General features: G+C 42.7%; 1 protein-coding gene across 8 annotated transcripts in view; it reads left to right on the forward strand.

Annotated features, from left to right (window-relative positions):
• LOC140729395 (SITS-binding protein) overlaps window positions 1-15,965 on the forward strand; it is a 181,461-nt gene that overhangs the window by 130,578 nt on the left and 34,918 nt on the right. For 6 of the 8 annotated variants that reach the window (XR_012099318.1, XM_073049081.1, XM_073049079.1 and 3 more), the window contains exons 6-7: window positions 769-1,037; window positions 3,769-3,905. Coding sequence is in view for 5 of the 8 variants with exons in the window: in XM_073049081.1 (XP_072905182.1) it covers window positions 769-1,037; window positions 3,769-3,905 (406 nt within the window). In the remaining 3 variants the exon portion in view is untranslated. The remainder of the gene's footprint in view (window positions 1-768; window positions 1,038-3,768; window positions 3,906-15,965) is intronic. The other 2 variants (XR_012099319.1, XR_012099320.1) reach the window with 1 other exon arrangement.

The raw sequence follows: 15,965 nt of genomic DNA on the forward strand, positions 1-15,965 counted from the left end.
ATTATATGCTTTTCTAAATAGCTCTATCAAACATGTTCTTGCCTTGGTTACATTTTTAACCATCTTATTAACATACCGTTGCATCTGTAAATACTGATAAAAGTCTTGTTTTTCTAATGTATTTCTCTTTAAGCATTTCAAAACTGAACAGTGTTCCTTCTTTCATTATATTGCAAAGAACTTTTCTTCCTTTAGCTGTCCAGTCCTTAAATCTAGCAACCAGTTTATTTGGCGTAAAATCCGAGTCATATTCACACCACTTAAGAACTGCAATATCTCCCGCTAGTTTATATTCTTTTATAATAGTTTTCCATATTTTTAGAGTCCATTTCACCCAAGGTTATCAATAGTATTTATGTACCCTTGTTATCAGCCAAAATTGCCTATATGGGCATGGGAAATATTCCCTTTGTAGAGTGACGCATTGTGTACATGGGTCCCTGGTGAATTTGTTCAGACACTCTGTGTACAGGGGCTCCTGTACACAGTGTGTCACTATACAAATTCCCAGGGTCCCCTGTACACAGAGTGTCACTATACATATTCTAACAGTCTGTGAAAGAGTGATTTTGGCCTGTACACGGAGTGTCACTCTACAAATTCACCTGTGACACCTGTAGAGTGACAATCTTTGTACAGGTCGAAATCACTCTTTCATGTGACTGTTAGAATTTGTAGAGTGACACTCTGTGTACAGGATAACCTGGTGGATTTGTATAGTGACACTCTGTGTACAGGTCCAAATCACTCTGTCCTTGTTTTGCCCAGGGGCCCATCCTGATGAAGTGGAGGGGGAGGTTTGCGGTGAAGTTGAACATCAGCAATGAGGAGGCAAAGGACTGGTTCATTGAGCAGGTGCGCAGCCTGCAGAGAAGAATGAAGATCAACTATATCAGTCTGGAAGTTGGAGTGGGAAGCCCCTACATGAGACAGGCACAGTATCATTCCTGCCGACTCTGTGGAGATGAATACGTCAACCAGTTCGCACTGCTGGCAGAGGAGCTGGGAAATGCAACAATTATATCAGCTGCTACTAGGTATGTTAGACCATACAAGAATACACAAGAATAGGACAAAGTTTAACCAAAACTATGGGTATAGAATGACTGTAGTCATGTCTGACAAGTTAAACTAGGGTGGGACACAAAGTAGGATCCTGGAGTGTGTTGTAGAACAGAGAGATCTAGGGATACAGCAAACATAGTATATTGAAAGTGGAGACACAGTTTGAAAGGGTTGTGAAGAAGGTGTTTGGCACTTTTAACTTTGTCAGTCAGGGCATTGAACACAGGGGTCTCAGACACATCATGCTAGAATTATACTAGTCTTTGCTGAGGCCACACGGAGTTTTGTGGGTAGTTCTGGTACCAAGTTATTGGAAGGATTTCATTAAACTGGAAAGGATGCAGAAAAGATTTAGGAGAATATTATCAGAACTGGAGAGCTTGAATTATAAGGGCAGCCTGGGCTTGAATTTATAAGGAAATGCTTGAACTTTTTTCCATGGAGCTAAAAAGGCTGCATGTTGACCTTACAGAAGTTTATAAAACCATGAGGGGTGTAGATAAGGTGAATGGTCACAGATTTTCCCCCCACAGGACAGAGGAGTCTAAAACTAGGGGGCATGAAAAAGAAAAGATTTAAGAGGCCATCAAGGCACACTTTTCACACAGTCCATGATGGGTATGTGGAATGAGCTGCTAGAGGAAGTTATAGAGGTGGTGCAATTACAATGTTTAAAATACATTTATACACGTACAATACTTGAATATGAATGCATTAGAGGAGTATAGCCCAAGCACAAGCAAGGAAGAAGGTACAGGAGCCTCAGGACTCTCATTATCAGGTTCAGGGACAGTTACTACCCCTCAACAATCAGGCTCTTTAAATGGAAGGGATAGCTTCACTCAACATCGCTTGCCCCATCATTGAAATGTTCCCATAACCTATGGATTCACTTCTAAGGACTTGTCATCTCATGTTCCCAATATTGATTGTTTATTTATTTATTATTATTCTTTCTTTCTTTTTTTATTTGCACAGTTTATTGGCTTTTGCACACTGGTTGTCTGCCCAGTTGATGCGGTTTTTCATTGATTCTGTTATGGTTATTGGATTTATTGAATGTACCCAGAAGAAAATAATTCTCAGTGTTGTATAATAAATGGTAAATGTACTTTGATAATACATTTATTTTGAATTTTGATTGGGACTAGCTCAGCTGGATAAGTTGGGCTGATGGACATGTGTCTGTGCTGTGTAATTAACTATATGGGTGTAGTCTTGTGAGTACGGTAGTCTGGAATGAGGGTTGACAACAAGCAGGACTAGCACTAAGGGTAACCATGTCAGTGGTAACACAAACAGGGAACTGAGACTATGATTAACCCAAATTGTAACTTGGAGTGATTGAAACAAGGGAGTGCGACCTGAAAGTAACTGTGTTGTTCTCAGTTAACTTGTAACACAGAGAGAGTAACTGGATTGATGTAGATGGTTGCCTGCACTGTAGTGTGATTGTAGCTAAGTGTATCTACACTGAATGTCTTAAGAATAAACAGACTGCAGTCTGAGTGAAACTTGAACTGCAAGGAGTGTAACATGGGCTGAGAGGTGTGAAGAAGGTGCACTGGGAGCTGGGCACTACTGACCAAGAATAAACTGGATGAGAGAGAGGAGATCAGAGAGAATTGGGACTGGACAAAGAGTAACCAGAGAAATGGAAGGCTCAGAATCTAAATCTGACGCAGCACTTCAGATGGAGACTGTCACATAAGAGGACTACACCACCTTGTCTTCCAGTCCTTGCCGATGAAAGTCATGTGAGGGTAAATATTGCCCACTGAAAAGAAGGGTGTGCTTTTCTATAGTGGCCTGCTGCTCCTCACAGATGGTTTAACATGGATGGTGTGTTGACAAAGGGAAGATAATAAATGTAACAGCCATCTATAATACAATACTCTTCTGCAAATAACATTGGGAAGTTGGTTTTCATTCTGGATTTGGTTGAGATACCAGCTAGGATGCTAAGAGATCTCTATTTCTGAGTCCACATACAAGTCAGTTGTTCTCTATAATATATCAATGTAATCTCCCACTCAATCTTGCTGTATGCAAATCTCTCCTACTTTGCCCTTGTGTGTATAGCAGCCTCTCTTCACCCAGTAATTCCATATCTCTCTACCTCTATTTCCCTCTGCAGCAGTACAATTCCCCATTTCCAATGTAACTCACAGAATAAAACTTATTTCTGTTATAGCTATGCATATCTAATAATCTCATCTTAATGTTTGCAGCATTCTCTCTCTACCCCCTCCTTTTCTCTTTTGAGTCTCTGTCCTGCTCCATTTCTTTCTGTTGCCAATAACCCTCAACTCTTATTCTCTCTGACCATTTACACAGCAATCCTCCACTCTGCTCCTGGCCTGCTCCTTCAGTCCCGTCCTTCCCCCGCCCCCCCCACTCTGATCCTGCCCCCCCCCCCCCACTGTGATCCCGACTCGCACCCCCACTCTGGTCCTGGCCCTGCCCCCATCCACTCTGGTCTGCTCCCCACTCTGGTCCCAGCACGCCTCCCCACCCCTGGTCATGTTCTGCACCTCCCCCAACTTTGATCCTGGCCCACCCCACCACCTCCGGTCCCGGCCTGCCCCTCCCCCTCCTTCCCCCTTAAATTATCATGTGATTTAACTTAATTTAATTTTAGGTTTATTTAATTAAGAATGTGACAGGGTTGCTCATTTAATGCTTCTGTCTTGTGTACTCTAGGTCTGCCCACTTGCCAATGTTTGTTCGAATGGTACCTCGACAGTCTGACTGGAGTTATGCAGGTTTAAAAGGCCTCATTCCCTCTGTCCTTCACTACAGTTTGCTGGGATACAGTTTCTTTATTCCAGATGCAGTAGGTAATATAACAGTGATATGTGATGTTGTGTTCTTGACAGATGCTTGTCTTGCATCAGTCAGCATTGTTCATTCTCTCCCTCATTCGCCATTCTCCTCCCAGACCCTCCATCTTCTCTATATTCTCCCCATTCTTCCCCCATTCTCCCTACTCTCTTATCACTGTCTCCACATTCTCCCCTATTCTTCCCCATTCTCCCTACTCTCTTATCACTGTCTCCACATTCTCCCCTATTCTTCCCCATTCTCCCTACTCTCTTATCACTGTCTTCACATTCTCCCCTATTCTTCCCCATTCTCCCTACTCTCTTATCACTGTCTCCACATTCTCCCCTATTCTTCCCCATTCTCCCTACTCTCTTATCACTGTCTTCACATTCTCCCCTATTCTTCCCCATTCTCCCTACTCTCTTATCACTGTCTCCACATTCTCCCCTATTCTTCCCCATTCTCCCTACTCTCTTATCACTGTCTCCACATTCTCCCCTACTCTTCCCCATTCTCCCTACTCTCTTATCACTGTCTCCACATTCTCCCCTATTCTTCCCCATTCTCCCTACTCTCTTATCACTGTCTCCACATTCTCCCCTATTCTTCCCCATTCTCCCTACTCTCTTATCACTGTCTCCACATTCTCCCCTATTCTTCCCCATTCTCCCTACTCTCTTATCACTGTCTTCACATTCTCCCCTATTCTTCCCCATTCTCCCTACTCTCTTATCACTGTCTCCACATTCTCCCCTATTCTTCCCCATTCTCCCTACTCTCTTATCACTGTCTCCACATTCTCCCCTACTCTTCCCCATTCTTTCTACTCTCTTATCACTGTCTTCACATTCTCCCCTACTCTTCCCCCATTCTCCCTACTCTCTTATTCACTGTCTCCACATTCTCCCCTATTCTTCCCCCATTCTCCCTACTCTGTCCACATACTGTCTCCCCATACTTCACTCTTTCACTCTTTCTTCATTAGCCATCCTCATCACTGTCCACAATATTTTCCCTCCATTGCAATTCGAAATATTGCCACTTCTCTGCCATTTGGAGAAATTAACACATCCATTAGAAACTACAGCTCAATTTGATATAAACAAACTCTACCCTCTTAATTCTTATTGGATATTCCATGATCAAGAACAGCAAAATTTGGCAATGAATAAAGCTATCCGGACAGCTACAGCACAGGTTATGAACCATTTAGGACGGATCCATCCTCTAAACCTTGATAGAGGTATTTAAAATTATGAGGGGGATAGATAAAGTTGACGTGGATAGGCTTTTTCCATTGAGAGTAGGGGAGATTCAAACGAGAGGACATGAGTTGAGAGTTAAGGGGCAAAAGTTTAGGGATAACACGAGGGGAAACTTCTTTACTCAGAGAGTGGTAGCTGTGTGGAACGAGCTTCCAGTAGAAGTGGTAGAGGCAGGCTCGATTTTGTCATTTAAAAAAAATTGGATAGGTATATGGACAGGAAAGGAATGGAGGGTTATGGGCTGAGTGCAGGTAGGTGGGACTAGGTGAGAGTAAGCGTTCAGCACAAGCTAGAAGGGCCGAGATGGCTTGTTTCCATTCTGTAATTGTTATATGGTTAAACCGTCCCATCAAGTGCTTTCAGGACAGCAACAGCATAGATTATACATGGAGTAAACATACCTCCATATACCTGAAAGGTCTCCCTCAGAGTCTTTTCTTTAAATAGAATGAATAATTGCATTACTTCAGATTAAGCAAAGATCTGTCATTCTACTTTGTAGATTCAACAGTTTTCTGGTTTGTTACTGGTAACTTGACCAATTTTCTGTATATATTTCAGAGGTTGCAACTTCCCCTCCTGATATTGTCTGTAACAGTGATGTTGGGATGCATTCTTACTGCAAAAGCTCTGCTCTACTACAGAATTTAGTTATGTGTTTGGAATTGCTCTACCTCTGGACTTTCTGACCTTCAAATTCCCATTCCTATATCACTTTGTACCACAGAATATTGGGTCTGGTCACACAAAATGCTGGAGGAACTCAGCTAGTCGAGCTTTCCTGGAGTGGATTGCTGTTTGGGCCTAGGTCCTTCATTAGGACTGGAAAGGAAGAGGACAGGTGGGGGGAGTACAGGCTGGTAGGTAATTGGTGGGATGAGGGGGAAGGTGGCCGGTCAGGGTAGGAGGAATGAAGTAAAAAGCTGGGAGGTGATAGGTGATAGTGGTAAAGGGCTGAAGGAGGAACATAGGAGAGGGCAGTGGACCATGAAAGAAAGGGAAGGGATGAAGGAGGGGTACCAGAGGGAAGAGATGGGCAGAAAGGAAAAGAAAAGCACTGAGAGGGGAACCAGAATGGGGAAAGGAGAAAGGAAGAAGGGGAAGGTGGCAGAAGTTAAAGAAATCAATGTTTATGCCATTTGTTTGGAGACTTCCAGTCCTCATGTAGCCTCAGTCCCAAATGTCAAATGTGTATTCCCCTCAATGGATGCTGCCTGACTTGTGAGTTCCTCCAGCATTTTGTGTGTGTTGCTCAAGATTTCCAGCAGAATCTTATGTGTTTATGACATGTGACAAACAAATATAATTTGAGAAAAGGGTTTCTTGCTTTTGTACTTCTGAACTCCATGAAGGCAGTTGTGTTCCTAGTTAACTATAGAATGTGTGCAATGGATATTGACCAAACTGTTCCAAATGAGAGGCTATATATAAGTTAAGCTCAAATATATGAGGGCTCTCACAGAAAATTTACAACACAGAAAGAGGCCATTCAGATCATCAGAAAAATGGATAACAGAGAAATTGGCCTTCTCAGCCCACCTCAATACTAATCGTAGTGCCTATCTATGCTAAACACGTCCGCTTGCTTCCCTTTACAAGTGCCTTTCCAAATACTTTTCACATGATGTGATTTTTATCTGCTTCCACTACCTGCTCTGGCAGCTATTCCAGATAATCACCATTCAGATCCCCATTGAATACCATCCCTCTCATCTTAAACTTTCAAAGGTTCAAAGGTCCAATTTAATGTCAGAGAAATGTATACAATATACATCCTGAGATGCTTTTTCTTTGCAAACATCCACAAAAACAGAGAAGTGCCCCAAAGAATAAACAACAGTTAAACGAGAGAACCCCAAAGTCCTCCACCCAGCTCCCCCCCGCACATAAGCGGCAGTGAGCAATGATCCCACCTCCCCCCTCCCACTCCCTTCAGCAAAAAAAGCGCACCTGCTAATGAGCACAAGCGTGAGCTAAGCGATAGCAAAGACACAGACCTTGCAGTTACCCCAAAGACTATCGCATTTCATCCGGCATTCGGCAACACATAGGTTCCCTCTCTCCCTAATAAGGGAGAGGGAGGTGTGCCCCATTTTCACAGCGAGCCGGAGACATAACAACAACCCACTGGTTTACAATGTTAAGAAGTCTATTTCTTTGCTTTTTATGAGCTCTGTGCCTGAAGATCACAAAGCCCTCGGGTCATTGGGCCTGCAACAAAAGATTTTCTGGCCTCCCTGACGACACCGAGTCTCCTGCTGTGACACCGACCCTTGATTCTACGTCCCTCTATGTCTAGGCACTTCATCCCTCAGGAAAAAGACTGACTGACTATCCATCATCCTATCTATATCAAACTGACATAGTTTGGCATAGAGAGCTTTCTCTAAAAAGCTCTTAAAAAGAGCTTTCCCAGTCAAATCTTACCCTCAAAAAATGGCGCTGAAGTCCTGCAAACTGTTCAAGTACACATCCCAGTAATTAAGATGATGATTTCTACCTCTCCCAACCTGTCAAACAATGTGTTCCAGACTGTGGACCAACAAGTGTTCTCTGTGGTTCTAGTATAACCTCGCTGCTAATTAATAAGGTGAAGAATACCTTGTGGCTTTTTTAAATATTTTATCCACCTATCTTAACACCCTTAAGGATGTGTGTGCATTTTGTATGTGTAACACTCCAATGTTCCTCCTTATTTAAATTATCCCTCCATTTAGGGAAGAGAGTTCTGATTAGGGAACATTTAAGTCACTATAGTAGGGTAGCAAAATAGCTAATAATCAGAACATGCCAGAAAAAGGCAGAGCATACATTCCAAGGTCCCTCTTGTGTAAAATCTTCCTCAGTGAAGGTCATTCCTCTAGTTTATAAACTCTAATTAAAGTTCATCTTTCTTGTGCACTAAATTGCCCAGAAGCCCTTCTCTTTTAAGTATATAAATGGTCCCTTTGAAGGTAAGTGTTCCATTATATAAGTCCCTCACTGAAGACCAACAGTCTAGAAAATAAACTCTGGCACTGGGGTCCATTCCTCTATTTATAAACTCTTTTTTGAAACCAGTCTTAGTAGATTTCCTCCATCTGAAGCCCATTAATGTATTAAGTTACAAATAAAAAAGCATTCTTCCTATGTGTAAGCTTTTCCAGTGGTCCTTTGTATACTGTACAAACTCTTCCAATGAAGTCCATCCCTCCAATTTCAATAAAGTCTCCCAGAGACCCATCCCCACCAGTACATAGTCTCCCACCACCCATCCTCAAGGTTATAAACTCTGCTACTGAAGCTCATTCCTTTAGAATGGTAACTGATGTACTGAAACTTATTTCTCTAGATATAAGCTCTTTTTTTTTAACATACGTGGAAAGAGGTCCTTCAATCCACTTGAATCTATGATAGACACCTAACACCCATTAATGCTAAGTCTACACTAATTCCATTTTATTCACCTGGATACCAGCTCCCCCAGATTCTACCACTTACCTACACACTACTTACAGTTTACACTTTATCTATCAATCTGCACGTCTTTGGAATGTGGGAGGAAACAGAAGCACCCAGAGGAAACCCACGAGGTCGTGGAGAAAATGTGCAAAATCCCAACAGCAACTGAACGCAGGTCATTGGAGTGTGAGATAGCAGCTCTTCTAACTATGCCAGATGATCATCCACCTAAATATAATCTGTCATTCAAGCTGTTCGCTGATTTGTAAATTCTCCTATTGAAGTCTATCTTTGTATATCTTCTAATGCAAGCCCATCCCTTTTGTACTTATACACTTTCATTTAACCCCACCTGACATGTGTCTCCATGCACTCATGAAGGGCCTTCCTTTCAGAATGTGCTCTCTCATTTGGCCCGAATATTCAAATGGCAATTTACCCCTAATATACAAGAACAGAGGTCCATCCTTTTAGTATATACGCATGCATTTGAAGTTCATCCTCTAATCTTTAAACTATTCTATTTGATATCTATTTGTTGCTCATTCTAACTGTATTACTAAAATCTTTATCTGAAGTAAATAAACTCGCAGCAGTAATGGGATAATCCATCAAGGTCTGCCTGCTTCTGAGAAGTGTATCTGTAACCAGGCAATTCCTTAGCAGCAGCTGTTGCCAAGCCTCCTGCTTGAAGAAGCATGGAAAAATGAGCATAGAAGTTATAAACTAAAATAATTAAATCAAACAAAATGCTTTAAACACACACACACACATGCACATGTTATATGTATGTATTAGTCTTTATAAAAAGTTCATAGATTCAATAATTAGGAGTTTTATTTTTTGACAAATTGCAAATATTTGAATGTGTTTGAATGCAAGTGCAGCAGATACTGTTGCTGCTTCTTTGTGCCAGAGACCTGGGTTCATTCCTGACCGCTAGAGCGGTTCGTGTGAAGTTTGCATATTCTCCCTGTGGCTACTTGGGTTCCCCCCCATATAATAAATTCATGCTGGTTGGTCTGAGAGCTGACATAAAATTGATGGGCTGAATAGCCTCTTTCTGTGTTGTATGGAAATATGAGAATGTTAAAGTGCAAACACGAGGAAATCTGCAGGTGCTGGAAATTCAAGCAACTCCCACAAAATGCTGGTGGAACACAGCAGGTCAGGCAGCATCTATAGGGAGAAGCGCTGTCAACGTTTCGGGCTGAGACACTTATGTTAAAACATTTAGTTGAAACAGACACCTGTGAGAACTGCTGGCCATGCTGAGAAGCTGTGGAGCCATCCTGGGTCATTCTGAAAGATGCCCATCATCTCAGTGAATGCCTGAAGCTGCTGGGAGGTGGAGGAAGCGCTCCCTATTTTGACAGGTTAATAATCACTGTTTCTCACTTTCCTACTTACTCCAATCCAGACTTCCTCCATGTCTGCTGGGCTGATCACTCTAAAGGCCCCTTTATACATGATTATCTTTTTGACTCAGTTCCTGATCATTCCTTGAAGTCATTCTCCATTTTAGTCACTGCTCTTGATATATTCTCTATGAGCCTTTTCCAGCAATCAGTTCTGTAATCCTGAGCCTCACCCAGCAAACTGTCCTGAAATACTGAGCACCCTCCATGCCAAATCCTATAATACTGACCCCTCCGTGACCAGTATTGTAACTCTGAGTCATTCCCAGTCTTGTAGTACTGAGTCTTTTCCAGTATCAAGTATCTTAATACTAAGTCTCAAGTGGCAAGTCCTGTAATAATAAGCCTCCTCTGAGACCAATCCTGCAATTTTAAGCTGGATTAATTCTACCTAATCAGGTCCAGATGGTCTGCACCCTAGGGTACTAAAGGAGGTGGCCCTGGAAATTGCGGATGCATTGGTAATCATTTTCCAATGTTCCTTAGATTCAGGATCAGTCCCTGAGGATTGGAGAATGGCTAATGTTATCCCACTTTTTAAGAAAGGAGGGAGGGAGAAAACAGAGAACTATCGACCTGTCAGCCTGACATCGGTGGTGGGAAAGATGCTAGAGTCCATTATTAAGGATGAAATAGTGGCATATCAAGATAGCAGTGATAGGATTGGGCCAAGCCAGCATGGATTTACCAAGGGTAAATCATGCTTGACTAATCTGTTGGAGTTTTTCGAGGATGTAACCAGGAAGTTAGACGGGGGAGATCCAGTGGATGTAGTGTACCTCGATTTTCAGAAGGCATTTGATAAGGTCCCACATAGGAGATTGGTGGGTAAAATCAAAGCTCAGGGCATCGGGGGGAAGGCATTGACATGGATAGAAAACTGGTTGGCAGATAGAAAGCAAAGGGTAGCGGTGAATGGGTGTTTCTCGGAATGGCAGGTGGTGACTAGTGGGGTGCCACAGGGCTCGGTATTGGGACCACAGCTGTTTACCATTTACGTTAACGATTTGGATGAAGGCATAGAAAATAACATCAGCAAATTTGCTGATAATACTAAGCTGGGTGGCAGTGTGGCATGTGATGAGGATGTTAGGAGAATTCAGGGTGACTTGGATAGGCTGGGTGAGTGGGCAGATACTTGGCAGATGGCGTTTAATGTGAATAAGTGTGAGGTTATCCACTTTGGGAGTAAGAACAGGAAGGCAGATTATTATCTGAACGGTGTAGAGTTGGGTAAGGGAGAAATACAAAGAGATCTAGGAGTCCTTGTTCATCAGTCACTGAAGGTGAATGAGCAAGTGCAGCAGGCAGTGAAGAAGGCTAATGGAATGTTGGCCTTTATTACAAAGGGAATTGAGTACAAGAGCAAGGAAATCCTCTTGCATTTGTACAGAGCCCTGGTGAGACCACATCTGGAGTATTGTGTACAGTTTTGGTCTCCAGGGTTAAGGAAGGACATCCTGGCTGTAGAGGAAGTGCAGCGTAGATTCACGAGGTTAATTCCTGGGATGTCTGGACTGTCTTACGCAGAGAGGTTAGAGAGACTGGGCTTGTACACGCTAGAATTAAGGAGATTGAGAGGGGATCTGATTGAAACATATAAGATTATTAAGGGATTGGACAAGATAGAGGCAGGAAATATGTTCCAGATGCTGGGAGAGTCCAGTACCAGAGGGCATAGTTTGAGAATAAGGGGTAGGTCATTTAGGACAGAGTTAAGGAAAAACTTCTTCTCCCAGAGAGTTGTGGGGGGCTGGAATGCACTGCCTCGGAAGGTAGTGGAGGCCAATTCTCTGGATGCTTTCAGGAAGGAGCTAGATAGGTATCTTATGGATAGGGGAATCAAGGGATATGGGGACAAGGCAGGAACTGGGTATTGATAGTAATTGATCAGCCATGATCTCAAAATGGTGGTGCAGGCTCGAAGGGCTGAATGGTCTACTTCTGCACCTATTGTCTATTGTCTAAATGACCAGTACCTGTTACTGGGAATGGCAGATTTGGGAATAAGAGAAGAGATTGAGTAGAGCGGCACTATTATTTACAATGGACAAATGGCCTAATTTTGCTTCTATATCTTATGGTCTTATAAGAAGAATTAAGACAGATGTGAGGAACATGTCTTTCATTTACAGTGGCGATTTTTTGGTGTTCTCTGCACTGCAAACTAAATCATGGGGTTCATTCAATACAGAGATCGATAATTTTCTGGACATTAAGGCAATCAAAGGATATAGTGATAGTATAGTGTAAATAGTGCTGAGGTAGAAGATCAGACATAATCTTGATTGGGGGAAAGAATGGCCTGTTCCTGATCCTACTTCTTGTGTTATCCTGAGCTCTCTCCCCCCACCCCTGTGACCAGCCTGCCATCCCTAATTCTCTTTCTCTATTTCAGTAGCCAGTTTTGTAACCCCTACACTTTTGCCTTTTGTAAGTTAAAGATATCCTGGACGGGTTTTGGACACAATTATTGCAGGATCCAGACAGCTGATAGCCCAGCTGGTGGCCTGTGAAGCTGAATTGCTACAAATGCCATGGGCATTGGGGGCTTATGACTCAGCAACTATCTGGGTACCCAAGGCGTCGTGATGAAATATAGATAGATGCACAAGGGAAGCATGTGCCATGGCAAACAGGGTTCATACATTTTCTTAATATTTGGTCTTGAACTCTGTCTCTGGCACTGAGTTTGGCTCTGTGACTCAGACAGAAAGGTGGGTGGGGAGAAGAGGCACATTGTGGTGATTGGGGATTTGTTGTTAAGGGAACAGAAGGGTGGTTCTGTGGGTGAGAACAAGATTCCTGGATGGTATGTTGCCTCCAGAGTGCCAACGTCTGGGACATCTCAGATTGAGTCCTCAGCATTCTCAAGTGGGAGGGTAACAATCAGAGGTCATGATCCCTCTCAGTACCAATGACGTGGATAGGATGAGTGACGAGGTTCTGCATAGGGAGTTCAAGGAGTCAGGTGCTAAGTTAAAGTGCAGGCCCTCCAGGGTTGTAACCTTGGGACTGCTGTCTGTGTCATGTTAGTGAAGCCAGAACAGGAAGATCATACAGTTTAACATGTGGCTGAGGAGTTGCTGTAAGAAGGAGGGCATAAAATTTGCAGATTATTGGGCCCTCTTCCGGGGAAGGTGGGACCTGTAGAGAAAGACCTGAGTATTTCACCTGAACTGGAGGGGAAGAATATTCTAGCAGGAAGGTTTGTTAATACTGCACAGTGGGGTTTAAACTAGAATTGATAGGGGTTGGGAACCAGAGTGCCAGAACAGTTAGTGGAGCATTTATGGAGAGAGATATTGGTAAGACCTCAGACAAGGTCTGGAATCAAAAGGTTGAGCATGGTAGCCATTAGTAAGACTTGGTTGCAGGAGGGGCAAGACTGGCAGCTCAATATTCCAGGGTTCTTTTGGTTTAGACATGACAGAGGCAGGAGGCATTAAAGGAGGAGGGGTGGCATTATTAATCAGGAAAAATGTCACAGCAGTGTTCGGTCAGGACAGTCAGGGGTTATGGGTGAAAATGAGAAATAAGAAAGGTATGACCACGTTAATGGTGCTTTATTACTGACCACACAACAGTCGGAGGGATTTAGAGGAACAAATTTGTAAAGAGCTCACAGACTGTTGCAAGAAACATAAGGTTGTTATAGTAGGTGATTTCAACTTTCCACATATTAACTGGGAATCCCATATTGTAAAAGTACTAGATGAGTCAGTTTATCCAATGTGTTAATGAAAGTCTTCTTCGGTATGTAGGAGTCCTAACAAGAGAGCGTGCGATTCTGGATGTGCTATTAGGGAATGAGGCAGGGCAGGTGACAAAAGGTTGTGTAGGGGAACACTTTGCATCTAGTGAGCACAATACCATTAGTTTCAAAGTAAATATGCAAAAAGATAAGGTCTGATTCTAAATTGGTGGAATGGGACTGGCTGTTTTCTGGCAAAGTTGTACTTGGAAAGTGGAGGCCTTCAAAAGTGAAATTTTGACAGTACAAAGCTTATAAGTGCTTGTCAGAATAAAAGATAAAGATAACAAGTGTAGAGAAACTTGGGTTTTCAAGAGATATTGAAGCTTTGGTTAAGAGGAAAAAGGGGGTTCGTTGCAGGTATAGGTAGGTAGGAACAAAGGAGGTGTTTATGAAGTATAAGAAATGCAAGAGAACACTTAAGAAAGAAGTTAGGAGGGCTAAAAGAAGGTATGAAATTGTTCTAGCAGACAACATGAAGGAGAATATTGAAAGGTCTAGACAGAGTAAGTGTGGAAAGGATGTTTCCAATGGTCAGAGAGTCTAGGGCAAGAAGACACAGCCTCAGAATAGAGAGGCGTTATTTAAAACAGAGCTGCGGAGAAATTTCTCCAGCCAGAGGATGGTGAATTTGTGTAAGTTATTACCACAGACAGCTGTGGGACCAGGTCTTTGGGTGTATTTAAGACAGAGCTTGATAGGTTCTTGATTGGACATGGCATCAAAGGTTACGGGGAGAAGGCCAGGGAGTGGGACTGTGGAGGGAAAAAAGAGGATCAACCATGATCGAATGGTGGAGCAGACTCGATGAGTCAATTGGTCTAATTCTGCTCTTATGTCTTATGGTCTTAAGGATTCTAAAGATATGTTAAGAGCAAAAGGTTTGCAAGGGATAAAATTGGTCTTCTGGAAGACCAGAATAGAAATCTATGTGTGGAGTTAAAACAAATGGGGGAGATCTTAAATAATTTATTTGCGTCTGTATTTATTCAAGAAATGGACACTGAGTCTATAGAAGTGAGGCAAAGTGGCATCAACTTCATGGACCCTGTAGAAATTACAGGGGAGGAGATGTTTACTATATTGAGGCAAATTAGGGTGCACTACTCCCAGACAAGGTGTTCCTTTGGATCCTGCAGGAGGCAAGTGCAGAAACCGCTGAAGCTCTATCAGAGATATTTAAATCATCCTTAGCAACAGGAAAGAAACCAGAGAATTGGCTTTGTGGGAGAAGCCAAAGAGTGGTAGTAAATGGCTGCCTCTCTGACTGGAGGCCTGTGATTAGTGATGTGCTGCAAGGATCAATGCTGGGCCATTTATCATCTAGGTCATTGATATAGATGACAATGTGTTCAACTGAATCAGCAAGTTTGTGGATGACGCGAAGATTGGAGGTGTAGTGGACAGCCAGGAAGGCTATCATGGCTTGTAGAGGGATCTGCACCTGCTGAAAAAATAGGCTGAAAAATGGCAGATGGAATTTAATGCAGACAAGTTTGAGGTTTTGCACTTTGGTAGGACCAACTCGGGTAGGTCTTACAAAGTGACCAGTAGGGCACCGAGGAATGTCGTAGAAAAAAGGTATCTGGGTATACCAGTACATAATTCTTTGAAAGTGATGTCACAGGTAGATTGGGTCATAAAGAAAGCTTTGGGCACATTGGCCTTCACAAATCAATGTATTAAGTTCAGGCGATGGGATGTTATGTTGAAGTTGTTTAAGAGGTCGGTGAGGCCTAATTTGGAGGATTGTGTGCCGTTTTGGTCACTTACCTGCAGGAAAGAAATAAAATGAGGTTGAAAGAGTACAGAGAAAATTTACAAGGATATTGCCGGGTCTGGAGGATCTGAGTTATAAGAAAAGATTGAATAGGTTAAGACTGTATTAAACCATATATAAACCATATAACAATTACAGCATGGAAATAGGCCATCTTGGTCCTTCTAGTCCGAGCCGAACACTTACTCTCACCTAGTCCCACCGACCTGCACTCAGCCCATAACCCTCCATTCCTTTCCTGTCCATATACCTATCCAATTTTACTTTAAATGACAATATCGAACCTGCCTCTACCACTTCTACTGGAAGCTCATTCCACACAGCTGCCACTCTCTGAGTAAAGAAATTCCCCCTCGTGTTACCCTTAAACTTTTGCCCCCTAACTCTCAACACATGTCCTCTTGTTTGAATCTCCC

This window comes from Hemitrygon akajei, chromosome 6, assembly GCF_048418815.1.
Source record: "Hemitrygon akajei chromosome 6, sHemAka1.3, whole genome shotgun sequence".
NCBI lineage: Eukaryota > Metazoa > Chordata > Chondrichthyes > Myliobatiformes > Dasyatidae > Hemitrygon > Hemitrygon akajei.